Genomic DNA, 13,774 nt, shown 5'->3' with positions numbered 1-13,774 from the left:
ATAGTATAAATACTATTAACATTCTAATTTTGCTTTTATTAGGATATTTTAATTTCCTAGCAGTTAAATAGTACTTAACTTTTTACTACAAATACTTCATCATATGGATGGGCACATTCATCTTACATTTTTTATCTGTATGCTAAATTATAACTTAGGTGCTCTCATCAAGTATCTCAAGGATAAATTAAAATGCTCAGTAAGAATCCAATTGATATGTACAGAGCACAAAAAAAATGTGATTTTAGTCCTTTAATGGGGAGGAATCCACCAGAAAGTTTAAATTTTCTATTTTTTTTAAGCAGTAATGTGGTGGGAGAAAAAAATCTAAAAAAGAACTGGTTTATAAGACAAAAAAAGAAGCATTATTTCTGTGCCATTAAAGTTCCTAACATTTGGTCTTCTTTTCACTAATTTTGAGTTCTATATGAAAGATATAGTAACCAGAAAAACACAAGGCTATTTTTAGGCTTACTTGCTCCGATGTTTCCAGTTTCTCAACCTGGAAAATAATGTTGAAGTTTTAAATCAATGCCATACCTCTTCTGGGGAATACAGTGGTGAACCTCTGCTTGTCTTGGTTGCGGGCACGTAGAGTGCCATGAGTATCCACAGAAAGCCCACCTGGTGGGGGAGGCATACCATACTGCAGGAGTCAGTGTTCAAAGTTATTGTTAATTGGAAGCACCTTGAAGTTCCAGAAGGGACCAAAAATTTGAACCATGAAATGCCCCCAAATTAGGAGCCATGTTGAAAACTTCATTAAGATTTCTTTGCATAAAACCATACCCAGAACGGGTCAGATCTGTATGATTTAAATACCTTCTAAAATGCCATTATGTGAAAATCCATTTCAGAAGGACACTGCCCACTCCTCTCTGAGCTAATGATGTTTCTAGGACTGTTTTTTTTCCCCCTATATCATCATTAAATGAAAATAAGGTTTTATTAATATAAACTGGTTTTGACACGAGACCTACGTGACCTCAGGCAAATTCCCTAGTTTCTCTCGCCTTAATTTCCTCATCTGTAGAACAGTGAAGGTTGTGGTGGGCACTGAATGAGTTACTATGCCTGGCACATAGTATCTACTCTGTAGTGTCAGTTGTTAACAGTAGCATTATCACTCACCTAATAAATTAGCTCATAAAGTTTGCAGAGAAGGCATCAGAATGAAATTTTAAAAAACCAATTATAATACAATTCATGATTTTTTTCTAAAATGTAATAAAAAGATTCAGTTTTTCATAAGACCCTAAAATGACTATGAACTTGGCTCAGAATTATCTATCCTAAGCACATTCGTATTCTTTCCAGCTTTCCACCTCAAATAAACTCAGGCACATTTCTGTTTCATCAGAAATGAACTTGCTGATGAAAACTGACACTGATTCTTCTGAGTCATGCCTTCCAGGCACAGGATGGGTAAGGAGATGGGTTCCCTCAGAAGATGATGCTGAAACAGGGGAGCAAACAGGTTCCCCTGCTTCAAGATACTCCTCACTGCCTTCCTTCTGTGTGAAATTCAGGGCTGCTCTTCCCCTGCCCCATGCACATCTGACTGCTATCCTGAAGGTACAAATTTATGATCCCAAAGTGTCCAGACTCATCTAAATTTACTCCTAGGTGTTCTCACTCTCTGTTTGGTCCTGTTTATAGCTAGAGATGAGCAAGAAGCACCCGCCAATTGCCTGGGTACTTCATTTTCCACACTCTCCCTGCTGAGGGAATCCGGGAGAACACAGAATGCCCTAGGTCAGTAGCTTCCATGTAACACACTCTTGGTTTTCCCAGAGCTGGTCAAGAAAGGCTGCCAAACTAAATCTGTAAGCCATTTAGCAGTCTCTGAAGCTAGAGGGACCAATTCTGCAATCACTATGCTATTGCTATAACTTACAGTGGTCACCTACTGGCCTGGGGAAGGGAGGATGGTAATTTCAGTTCAAAGTTTGGTGTCAGGATTTAACATCAAATAGGGAGAGACTGTTTTCCTCTGTTGCTTGACTCAGATAAGCACATGAGGGTCCCAGAGAAAGCTACCACTTTCTTTCAGATCAGATCAGATCAGTCGCTCAGTCATGTCCGACTCTTTGCGACCCCATGAATCGCAGCACACCAGGCCTCCCTGTCCATCACCAACTCCTGGAGTTCACTCAGACTCATGTCCATCGAGTCAGTGATGCCATCCAGCCATCTCATCCTCTGTCGTCCCCTTCTCCTCCTGCCCCCAATCCCTCCCAGCATCAGAGTCTTTTCCAATGAGTCAACTCTTCGCATGAGGTGGCCAAAGTACTGGAGTTTCAGCTTTAGCATCATTCCTTCCAAAGAAATCCCAGGGCTGATCTCCTTTAGCCTATAGCAAATTTTAGTTGTAGGACCTTTGCTGGTAAGCTATTATTTTAACATAAATATTCTGGGAGGAAGGCAAATTCAAGGCAAAGGAGAACACTAAATCACAGACATAGTGACAATGCAAATATTTAGTGCTGGTGACCAAGTCTGTTATTTCCTAGGAGATAGAGTTAGCCAGCAGGTTTCTTTTTCACAAAATAAGCAAATGCTTACTTTATCATTCATACATATAAAATTATATATAAACAACACACAAACTGCTTGGAATGCAAATATTCTTTGGTTTACTCATCAAAACAGCAAATAACAAAACAGCAAAATCTTATCAGTTAAATAAAAAAGTAACACTTTATTTACCTATCAAACCTTACTAAACATTGAAATGCATTCATTCTCATGTTCTTGTAGCAAGATTCGTTCTTCCCTTCTGCCTCTCCTCCTCCTATATTAAATTATTCTGATGGGCTCATCACTAAAGTATAGATTGTTTTATCATTCTTAAAAGCACTTACTTTTTATAGACCCAATATCAGGAATGATCTACATTTTCTTTTTTTCTTACATTTAAACTAGATATGAAAAATGGAGATTCCATCAGCACATTTTCAAGATGACATACAAGTTAAGCCCTCAGCAAGCATTTCAAGGCAAATGGCATGTCATTTTGGGGAATTTTCATGTTTGAGGAAGTATTACTGTTGCTACTAAGAAACAGGACTCAATTCCGGAAGCATAGTCTTACATTAGACTAAATTATTCATAATGTCAAATACAATTTATTTCTAGAATAGTGATTTCAGAGAAGAGGTTTTCTATTTTTCTGAGGGTTCAATTTGACTGTCTTAATACTTGAATGTCTTAATTCTTAATTAAGATGGAATTTTTGAATGTCAATTAGAAAGTCTTTAACAAGAGAATCTTTAACAAAAGGTAAACCTGAAAATGGAGTTGTTTCAAAGGAGAAATGACAGTAAGAGAGGGTTCTTGGCTTTTTAAAAGAGGTACACGTACATAGTAAGGAATAAAGGTGAACCAAAATACACAACTCTGTACACGTTAGAAATATCCAATGTGCCACCAACACAACTGCCCTAAAAAAAGATGTCTTGAGGTTTGGAGCCACACGTATCTTTCTCTAAATAACTCTGTATTTGCATCATGCAACCATACATCTTTCCCAGGATCTGTTAACTGTTGGGAAGCTTTTAACCAGAATATTTGGCAATACATTTTTCTTCAAATAAAACAAGCCTCATAAAACATTACCATTAATGTCTGACAACTGAATTGGGCAGTCTTTCTGAAATATGTGTAATCTTTTAAAGCATTCTTGTTTTTTCCTTCATAAATCAGCAGAGCTCCGTCTTCAAATAAATCATGAGCAGTCACAACTTCAACTCACTTGCTCATATGTTCTCTTCATCCAACATTTTGTTGATACCATCACACAGTTTCTGTAAGTGGGGTTTATAATTTCCAAAGGGATTATACAAGGCCGCCAAGAAATCACAATCTGAGAAGTGATCAAAGACGTTGTTAACACGTCCATGTGACTTGGTGGTGAGGTGACGCTGGATGATCTGGTGCAGCATCTCTCTGCACTCATTCAACAGCTTGGACAGCACGTTCCGGTCAAAGGTGAAGTCCACCTGGTGGAAACTGACCACCGTCATAGCAAGCTGATGAACTTTCTTCTTAAATTTCTCCATCAGTGCCAGCTCGTCTTGGTTAAACTGGTTATTCCTGTAAAGGATGGCCAGCTTGATGACGGTCTTGATGAGGTTCTTGATGATTTTCTCTGCCTCCTTTTTGTTCTGGGTGTACTCCTTGGTCACCCTGTAGAGCTCATCTAGCACTTCACTGCTTGTGTCGTCGATGAGGGTGGTTGCGATGGACTTGGATGCCATTTTGCCCAAGATCTTCTTTTGTGCCTGAACGGCCAGGTTTTTGGAATTAAAGACATCTGTAGCCACTGAAAACAAAAGGGGAGGGGAGAGATAAAAATTCAGTAAAGATCAGAGAGAGGAGCAAATTAAAAATCTCATCTGGAGAAGTATTTTCCTTCTGATGTTCTTACTCTATGGTTTGCCTCCCACCTACTAACATTAGCTCTTGGTTCAGAAAGGAACTAAAATAATTTTCCTACATTTGGGGGGCAAAATTAGGTTATTCTCACTGGTGAAATTAATGGGTGGCTAGGCTGCACTCCATGGGGTCGCTAAGAGTGAGACACGACTGAGCGACTTCACTTTCACTTTTCACTTGCATGCATCATTGGAGAAAGAAATGGCAACCCACTCCAGTGTTCTTGCCTGGAGAATCCCAGGGACGGGGGAGCCTGGTGGGCTGCCATCCACGGGGTTGCACAGAGTCGGACATGCATAATCTTGAAGGTTTTTTGGCAATTCAAGTATTTTATTTATACCTTCTTCTTTATAGCCAATACTTCATTTAGAAGTTAAAGGGCTCTAGGAGAAGGGGGTGGGAGAAGGATAAATAAGGAACTTTGGATTATCATACACACATTACTATATATAAAGTAGATAATTAAGGACTTACACACCAAGTACCCTAGCACAGGGAACCCTACTCAATATTCTGTAATAATCCATACAGGAAAAAAATCTGAAAAAGAATTAATATATGTATATGTATAACTCAATCACTTTGCTGTACGCCAGAAACTAATACAATGCTGTCAATAAACTATACTCCAATAATATTTTTTAAAAGTTAAAATTTTAAAAAAAGAAGTTAAAGGGCTCTGATCATAAAGATAGTATGTTTCACAAGGAGTAAGTTTTTATGCAATTTTTCCCTAGTTTAAATTTTATAAGAATCACATAAGGAATATAAAGTCAACTCCACAATTGTTCTCCAAGCAACAGTAATCGAGAACAATTTAACAAAATCCATTTAAAAGGAAAAGGAAAAAAGTGACAGAGCTAAGATACTGAATAAATTGATAAATTTGATTTGGAAGCTAATCAAAAAGAAAACCTTGTTCTGTAGTCCAAAATCTGCAAAAAGTCAAATTGCCTGAGCCACTGGTCAGCACCTACCAGTTTGATCATCCTAACCACACTGAGTGTCAACTCTCCAGAGAGGAGTGTTGGAAAGAAATATTCTCTGGAGAACTCATTGTCACTTGCTATATCTAATGAATGGCCACTGTGCCCTTTACATTTTTATATGATTTGAGGAAATAATCCTTCAGTATGAGCTAATGAAATGTGCCACATGAAGAACACATTTTGAGAAAGCAGATCCTTAGAGTTCACTTCTGGAATTATCATAACTTAACTGGACAGAGATTAAACATACAAGCAGAGTTGTATGTATTAAGTATTAATAAGACACTGTGATGCTCCCTATTTATAGCCAGTCAGTGAATATGCTCAATAAATGTTTATTCCCCAAACCAAGTTTAGTTTTTCTCCTCTCCAGAATTGTCCCCACTTTGTGCATGCTGCTTCATGACCACTGTGCTCCCTCCCTCTTCTCCGAGGTGCCTGAGTGTTGGAAAGCAGTCACTCAGCAATGAAAGATGAAAAGCTTAAAAATACAGATATGCAGGAATGAGTCAGGGCATCAATGATGTTATTAGAAATAATTAGGAAATTATTTCTAGCTTGAACATGTTAGCAACATTAGAAAACAAAAAGGTAGCTACTTCCAAGACCAGGCTGGGAAGGTCTATAAGAAAGTAACTCCCTCGATGTGGAACTGCCATGTCAGATTTGAAATCAGGGCCAAAGTAGCTCATGGTATACAGTGCAAGTAGCTGTGAATTACCTAATTACCAGGATGTCACTCAGAACTTTACATGTCCATACACCCTGAAAGAACATCTTGATTGAACTAGAGATGGTCCTTTCACAAATGTCGATATTTAAACTTGTGAAACATGAACTGAAACTGCAGAAGAACTGAAATAGATTTTGAGAAAGAAATGGAAAGTGAAAAAGCATGAGAAATAGCCAACTTGTTGAAAGTTTTCAGGCTTTTTAATACTTTGCTCATTTAAGTAGTAGTTCACTATTTATTCCTACTTTTCAATGGTTTGCAAGAGTGCATGGTCTCACACTAAAGAATTTATGTCAAAATGAACGTAGTTCATTCATGTAGTTAGTATTATCAAATTAATAAGACCAGGGACCATCTTCCATGACTGAACTTAAGACACAGACCTCTACAAATGATAAACCTGATTTATATAGGAAGGGATATCCCCAAATTTTCAGACACACTAGGATTTCAGGAATTTATTTCATATAAAGTTGAAAGGCTATTCTGTTTCTCTTTGCGACCCCATGACTGTACCCTGCCAGGCTCCTTTGTCCATGGGATTCTCCAGGCAAGAATACTGGAATAGGTTGCCATTCCCTTCTCCAGGGGATCTTCCTGACCCAGGAATCAAATCTGGATCTCCTGCATTACAGGCAGATTCTTTACTGTCTGAGTTACCAGGGAAGCCCATACACTATATAAGAAGGGATACTCCCAAATTTTCAGATACACAGTAACTAATTAGGATTTCAGCAATTTATTTTATATAAATTTTAAAGGTTATTCTGTTTTTAATTGATTAGAATGTGGCACAGTCTACAAACATCCCATCAGGAATTTACTGCAATGCCTATGAAATGGCAATACAGTACATTCTGAAATAACCCAAACCAGAAAGAGAGTTCAAAAGACTCTCCTGTGCTCCTCTTTCTAAGGCTGGACTTGCAAGTTTGTACCTCTAGTAGGCTACTTTTAAAAATTAAACCTAAATGTTCCATTTAATTGCAAATAAAGACAATAATAACTCTCTGGTGTAGCACATTTAACTTCTTGCAAGAGAAAGGCTGCTGCCCATGAAGCAAGATCGTTCCTCATTTACTGAGAACCAAATCTGAACCAGGACAGAGAAGTTGATCTCTGAGGTTTCACATTCGTTTCAGAGGAACTTCAAACCCTGCTCCAGAAATACAGCAGCAGCTTCACACTTGCATTTTACCCTCTGGATTATATCCAATACAGTCATCTTTGAAAATGAGGATGAAGCTGTTGCTCCCTGCTCCGTGGGGAAGACATACATGCAGTACATTTCTTTCCATTAGTGAAGGCCTCTTCAGGGCCAGCTGGGAGTTGTGGCTGAGAGTTGCTGGCCAGGATTGTGTGGTCTGTGATCATGAAATATGATTGCTTTTTTTCCTTGCAAATTAACTGCCTTTAGCCACTCCTGCTTAGGCTTGTTTGTCAGTGCTACATCCTCCACTAGATTGATGAAATGTCTGGTGTATCTCACAGCTAGTCCTGGACCACATTTTTCTGCTTCACAATCCTTGTCCCTGAGTGATCTCATCCCCTTCCATGGCTTCAGATATCACCCACAGGCCAATGATTCCTACCATTGCAACTCAGCCCTGACCTCCTTTCCAGACTCATTTTGCAAACACACTCAAGGTTTTTCTTTTCCTTGGCTATTGTGCAGGCATCTCAAATGTACCATGTCCAAAACTGAATCCTTGATTCCTTCCTGTCCCCAGATTGCTACTCCTCCACTCTTTACTATCTTAATTAACAGCATCCCTTCTATCCATGTGCTCAAGTCAGAGACCTGAGAGTTGTTCACCATACCATCCCCTCCCTTAGCTAGTCCAGTGCCAAGTTCTTTCTACCTTCCTCCAATTCTCTAAATTCTATTCACTTCCCTCTATCTCCATGGACCACAGCCCCAATCCAAGCCCCTACCCAATCTCTTCCCACACAGCAGCCAGGGTTTTTATGTAAATCTGAAAACAATGCTTCACTTAAATTCTCTGCTAACCATCATACTTTCTTGTTCCTGAAATCCTCATCATTTGCTTACGTTTTCATTGTCTGTCTTATTTTACTAGAATCTACGCACTCTGAGAGCAGAAGTTATATATATTATTCACTGTGTCGTCCCTCTAGGCCCATGAGGGTACCTGGTATCTGACACTCCTGACAGAAGCAGAAGTTAACTGCCCCTCTCTCTTCACTATATTTAAACACTTCTCCATGAACACATGGTGACATGAAAACTGAGAGCCCTAAATACATATGTGGGTGCTTTGTTGTAAAAGCTAGAGAAATAGACGTCTTCTTTACCTAGTTAAATATGTGGTTTTCTTCTTTTGAAGTGCACCTCAGACTGTGGTTTCTCTTATTGTCATCAACCAGTTCTTTTGAAGAGCAAGATTTAGCAACTTAAGTATCCATTAACAGATGAATGGATAAAGAAGATGTGGTACATATATGCAATGGAATATTATTCGACCATAAAAAAGAAAGAAATATTACCATTTGCATCAACATGGATGGACCTAGAGATTATCATACTAAGTGATATGATATCATTCATATGTGTGGAGTCTAAAAAAATTATATAAATGAACTTATTTACAAAACAGAAATAGACTCACAATCATAGAAAATAAACTTATGGCTACCAGAGAGGATGAGGGAGAGAATAAATTAGGAGTATGAGATAAACACATACATGTGTGAATGGGCTCAGTCGCTCAGTCATGGCTGACTTTTTGTGACCTTGTGGACTGCAGCCTGCCAGGTTAGTCTGTCCATGGAATTTTTCATGGCAAGAATACTGGAGTGGGTTGCTATTTTCTACTCTGGGGGATCTTCCAAACCCAGGGATCGAACTCATGTTTCCTGCATCTCCTGCATTGGCAGGTGGATTCTTCACCATTGTGCCACCTGGGAAGCCCCTAATATATATGTGCTACCTACTGTATAGCACAGAGAACTATTTTCACTGTCTCATAACGATCTATAATGGAAAATAATCTGAAAGTATATAATTGAATATATATCACTCTACTGTACATGTGAAGCTAATATAACTTTGCAGATTAACTATAATTTTTAAAAAATGTAAACATAAAAGAATAAAGAGGAAAGACTTATTATGTACAATGAGAAAACCTCAAAGGACAATAATACAAATATTTAGTGTAAAAGCAGGGTGCACTGGTTCTGTCTTGAGCTACAGTGGAAGATTAAACATACACCCACCTTTCACTCTGTCTGGATCTTTGATGAAACATATAACCAAGGTAGGCCCAGGAAGCAACTGAGATGTATGAGTAAATGTTCTCAAAGAAGAAAGTGTTGGAAGTACTGATTTACTTGTGTTTGAGAATACACATGTTATGTTGTTGACTAATGAGAAATTATGCTTTATATATATATATATATATAAAGGATTACCATGACATCAAAACTATTTAAGATAGTTTACAGAAATAGGTATGACTGCTATTCGACATCTGCTTATCTCACTGCCTCTCCTCTATGTCTTTACATCTCCTTTCTTAGCTTAATCAAATAGTCTATTTTGGCAATGTTTGTTGTAAGACAAACTGATTTTTAGGGAATACTGGTTTTAGTATCAACAATTATAAATTTGGAGATAAATAATGGTGTCAAAATATAATGACACCTTTATACAAGAAAAAGTGCTCAGAAGGGGGGAAAAAAAACAAACCTTTTCATGACACTAATGAATGAAAAACTATAGTTTTCTGAAATTAACAAAAGTTACCCATAACATTCAAAAAACTAAGATCATGGCATCCAGTTCCATCACTTCATGGCAAATAGATGGGAAAACAATGGAAACAGTGACAGACTTTATTTTCTTGGGCTCCAAAATCACTGCAGATGGTGACTGCAGCCATGAAATTAAAAGATGCTTGCTCCTTGGAAGAAAAGCTATGACAAACCTAGACAGCATATTAAAAAGCAGAGACATTACTTTGCCGACAAAGGTCCATCTAGTCAAAACTTGGTTTTTCCAGTACTCATGTATGTATGTGAGAGTTGGACCATAAAGAAGGCTGAGCACCAAGAATTGTTGCTTTTGAACTGTGGTGTTGGAGAAGACTCTCGAGAGTCCCTTGGACTGCAAAGAGATCAAACCAGTCAATCCTAAAGGAAATCAATCCTGAATATTCATTGGAAGGCCTGATCCTGAAGCTAAAGCGCCAATTCTTTGACCACCTGATGCAAAGAGCCAACTCATTATAAAAAACCCTGATGCTGGGAAAGATTGAAGGCAAGAGGAGAAGGACATGATAGAAGATGGGATGGTTGGATGGCATCACCAATTCAATGGACATGAGTTTGAGCAAGCTCTGGGAGATGGTGAAGGACAGGGAAGCCTAGGATGCTACAGTCCATGGGGGTCACCAAAAGTCGGACATGACTGAGTGACTGAACAACAACAACAAAACCCATAACATTGGCTTCCCAGGTGGCTCAGTGGTAAAGAATCCATCTGCAATGCATGAGACACAAGAGATGCAGGTTTAATCCCTGGGTTGGAAAGATCCTCTGGAGGAGGGCATGGCAACCCACTCCAGTATTCTTGCCTGGAGAATCCCACGGACTGAGGAGCCTGGTGGGCTGTGGTCCACAAGGTCGCAAAGATTCAGACATGACTGAAGTGACTGAACACACACACACATACACATAACGTTATCCCAATTAAGACACTGCTAATATAGTGAAGTACTCAAGTCACTTTCTTTATAACCTCACCTGCAAACACATAATTTCTTTACCCATGAAATTTGTTATACTTGGAACTTTGAAATGGTGACTACAGATGCATGTATATGTCATTACTAATTCTTGCCTAGTTAAAATTTGATCCAGTGGGCCCAGTATTAGGAAGGATGGAAAAGAAAACAATTTGGACAGCATGTCTGGCTGCTGTGGTCTGTTAACAGAAGTTCTTTAAACTAATGTGTAAAACCTTAGCTCTCTTGCATTTGAATTACTCCAAATCTAAATAGGACTTAGTAAAAAGACTGCTTTGGGGATATACAAGTGGCCATAACCAACAGTAAACATTTCACAAGAAGTCAAATGGCTAAGAGTTGACCCCCTATATCAGGATTTGATAGCGCTCTAGGAGGAAAGAAAGGAATTGTGGATCCCAGCCTCCACACAAACATACCAGGGTGGAAAATTCAACAGGGTAGAGAAGAAACAACAAAAGAAAGAAAGAAAAAGAGAGTGAGAGATGGGGAGAGGGCCACAGCCAGCAGAACCAGTAGAGATTCAGACTGTGAGAGGGGCTGACCCTGGAAGGGCCAAAAGCAATGACCAGGGCAGCAAGCAGAGGCCATCTTATCCAGAAATAAAAGACAAGTGCCAGGAACCTTAATCCCTTATCACCTTCAGGTCACACAGATGGAGACCCTAACACAAAAGAACATACTCTTGGGAAAATCAATACATCTAAGGTTCTTAACCTGATGTTGAATGCAAATTTGGGGGAGCATACATTTTGCTGACCCCACGTGCTTGAAAACCAGTGGTGTGCCTCATCACAGGGACAAGCTAAGTCATTCACTCTGTGTCTCCTTCCACCTTTAGAAAAGCACATGCTCATTTTAAAAGGCAACATATTAAAGAAGACAAATGTCAGGGAAGACAGTAACTTTAAAGGGGGGCAAAAGAAAAAAAAATAAATCACTGGATGGCTTTTCATGGAGTCCTGGAAGTTGTAAAGCACCCCCTTGCAGATTCCTTTCCTTGTTCTGCACATAGTTGATTCACAGCTCTTAAGCAAGTCTGGTACTACTGCAGTTGGCTCCTGGCCACAGAGACACAGATAAATTCTGTCTACTCGAGGTGCAATTGCTTCCTCATTTTCTTGTCTGCCTGTGTGGCATGAAGCAATCGCTTTGAAACGATCATCAGAGCTTACTAATTCCTCATTAATGAACGAGTTAAGCAATATCTTTGCCATGTCCACTTTGTATTTTTTATGAGTCATGAGTTGATCTTCTTAAAAATATCCCCTTTAACACAGAATAGAATTTTTCCCTAAAAACCATGTGAAGTAAAAACAAAACTGCAGTACACATCATTGTTTAGAGAGAACTCATACATGTTTCCTATGGCAACTAATTTTTCCAGGGTCCTGGAAGAGTGTACTAATAAAAGTCCAATATTCTGTAGCTCTCGGTTCCATAAAGCCATAGTGCTTAGGGATACCATGGGCTTCCCAGGTGGCTCAGTGGTAGAGAACCTGCCTGCCAGTACAGGCAGACAGAGGAGACATGGGTTCAATACCTGGATAGTGAAGCGCCTGGAGGAGGAAATGGCAACCTACTCCAACCAATATTCTTGCCTGGAAAATCCTGTGGACAGAGGAACCTGGCAGGCTACAGTCCCTGGGATTGCAAAGTGTTGGGCACAACTGAGCGATGGAGCACACAGGCACAGGGATATTACTGAGACTCAATTTCTCTTTCTACAAGATGGGATTAATGATCCCCACATCTTGGAGTTGCTGCAAAGATAAATGGACATGGACCAGGAAGGAGGATCTCACAGAATACCTGGCACAGAAGTTTTCTCCACAGGTTTGCTTAAAGAAGTCAACAAATTAAACTTCAAATACCTTCTGATGCTTTCTAGTACTGAATGACATTTGGTGAAAATCAATCAACTCCTTCTGGACTCAATATGGAAATACAAAATGCTTAGAAATACAAAATGCCTGATGGACTGTATGAAGATAGAGACTTCACATACTTTAGTGAATAACGAGTCATAGAATCTTTTCCATGATGACATTAAAAAAACTAACATATATTAAATTTTTCTTTATCAGGGAATTTCTTTCTCTCTCTTTTTTTTTCAGGTAGATTTCAGTACCACCAGAACTCTGATAGGTAACACAAGTATATTTTGTCTAGGGAAAACTGGCCCATGGAGAACAGAATCAAATCCTGAGGAGAGGAAAAAAGACAAACAGTATCAACATCCTCACAAAGCTGTGTGATAGTGGGTAAAATGTAAACAAAATGGGCCAAATATAAAGCCGAAGTGAAAACCCACAGCAGACAAGATTACCCCATAAAGTCACAGCTTCACCCCCAGACTTTCCAAAGCTTTCCAGAGAACCAGAGATGCAAAGGCAGGTAAGAACAGCATGGATGGAAACAAAAGATCAAGGTCAAGAGTCCCGGGTTTTCGACTTGGCTCCAATTTACTTTCTTCAGGTCTGTTTTCTCATCTACTAAGGGGCCATCCTTTCAAGGTGGTCTGGCTTAAGTTATATTTGTGTGTGTGTGTGCCAAGTCACTCGGTCGTGTCTGACTCTTTGCGACCTGATGGACTGTAGCCTGCCAGGCTCCGCTGTCTGTAGGATTCTCCAGGCAAGAATACTGGAGTGGGTTCTCATTTCCTTTTCTGGGGGATCTTCCCAACCCAGCAATTGAATCTGGGTCTCTTATATCTCCTGCATTGGCTGGTGGGTTCCTTACCATTAAAAGTGAGAACACTCCAGCAGTGTGCTTCTGGGCTCATGACTATAGATCACAAACACACACTAAGTTTTGCTTCCTTATTTAATACACTTGAGGTAGAG

At 39.3% G+C, this 13,774-nt stretch overlaps 1 protein-coding gene across 4 annotated transcripts in view; it reads right to left on the bottom strand.

Annotated features, from left to right (window-relative positions):
- Positions 1-2,610: 2,610 nt before the first annotated feature.
- The window catches only part of TNFAIP8 (tumor necrosis factor, alpha-induced protein 8), a 133,762-nt gene continuing 122,598 nt past the window's right edge, over positions 2,611-13,774 (bottom strand). For 3 of the 4 annotated variants that reach the window (XM_010846606.1, XM_010846607.1, XM_010846605.1), the window contains one exon: positions 2,614-4,324. In XM_010846606.1, the coding sequence (XP_010844908.1) occupies positions 3,759-4,324 (566 nt within the window). In that variant the 3' untranslated portion in view covers positions 2,614-3,758. Of the gene's footprint in view, positions 4,325-13,774 lie in introns of all 4 variants that reach the window. The other variant, XM_010846604.1, reaches the window with a different exon arrangement.

Source organism: Bison bison, unplaced genomic scaffold (genome assembly GCF_000754665.1).
Source record: "Bison bison bison isolate TAMUID 2011002044 unplaced genomic scaffold, Bison_UMD1.0 scf7180017864238, whole genome shotgun sequence".
Taxonomy (NCBI): domain Eukaryota; kingdom Metazoa; phylum Chordata; class Mammalia; order Artiodactyla; family Bovidae; genus Bison; species Bison bison.
The sequence above is the reverse complement of the archived record's forward strand: the minus strand, read 5'-3'. Positions and strand labels throughout refer to the sequence as shown.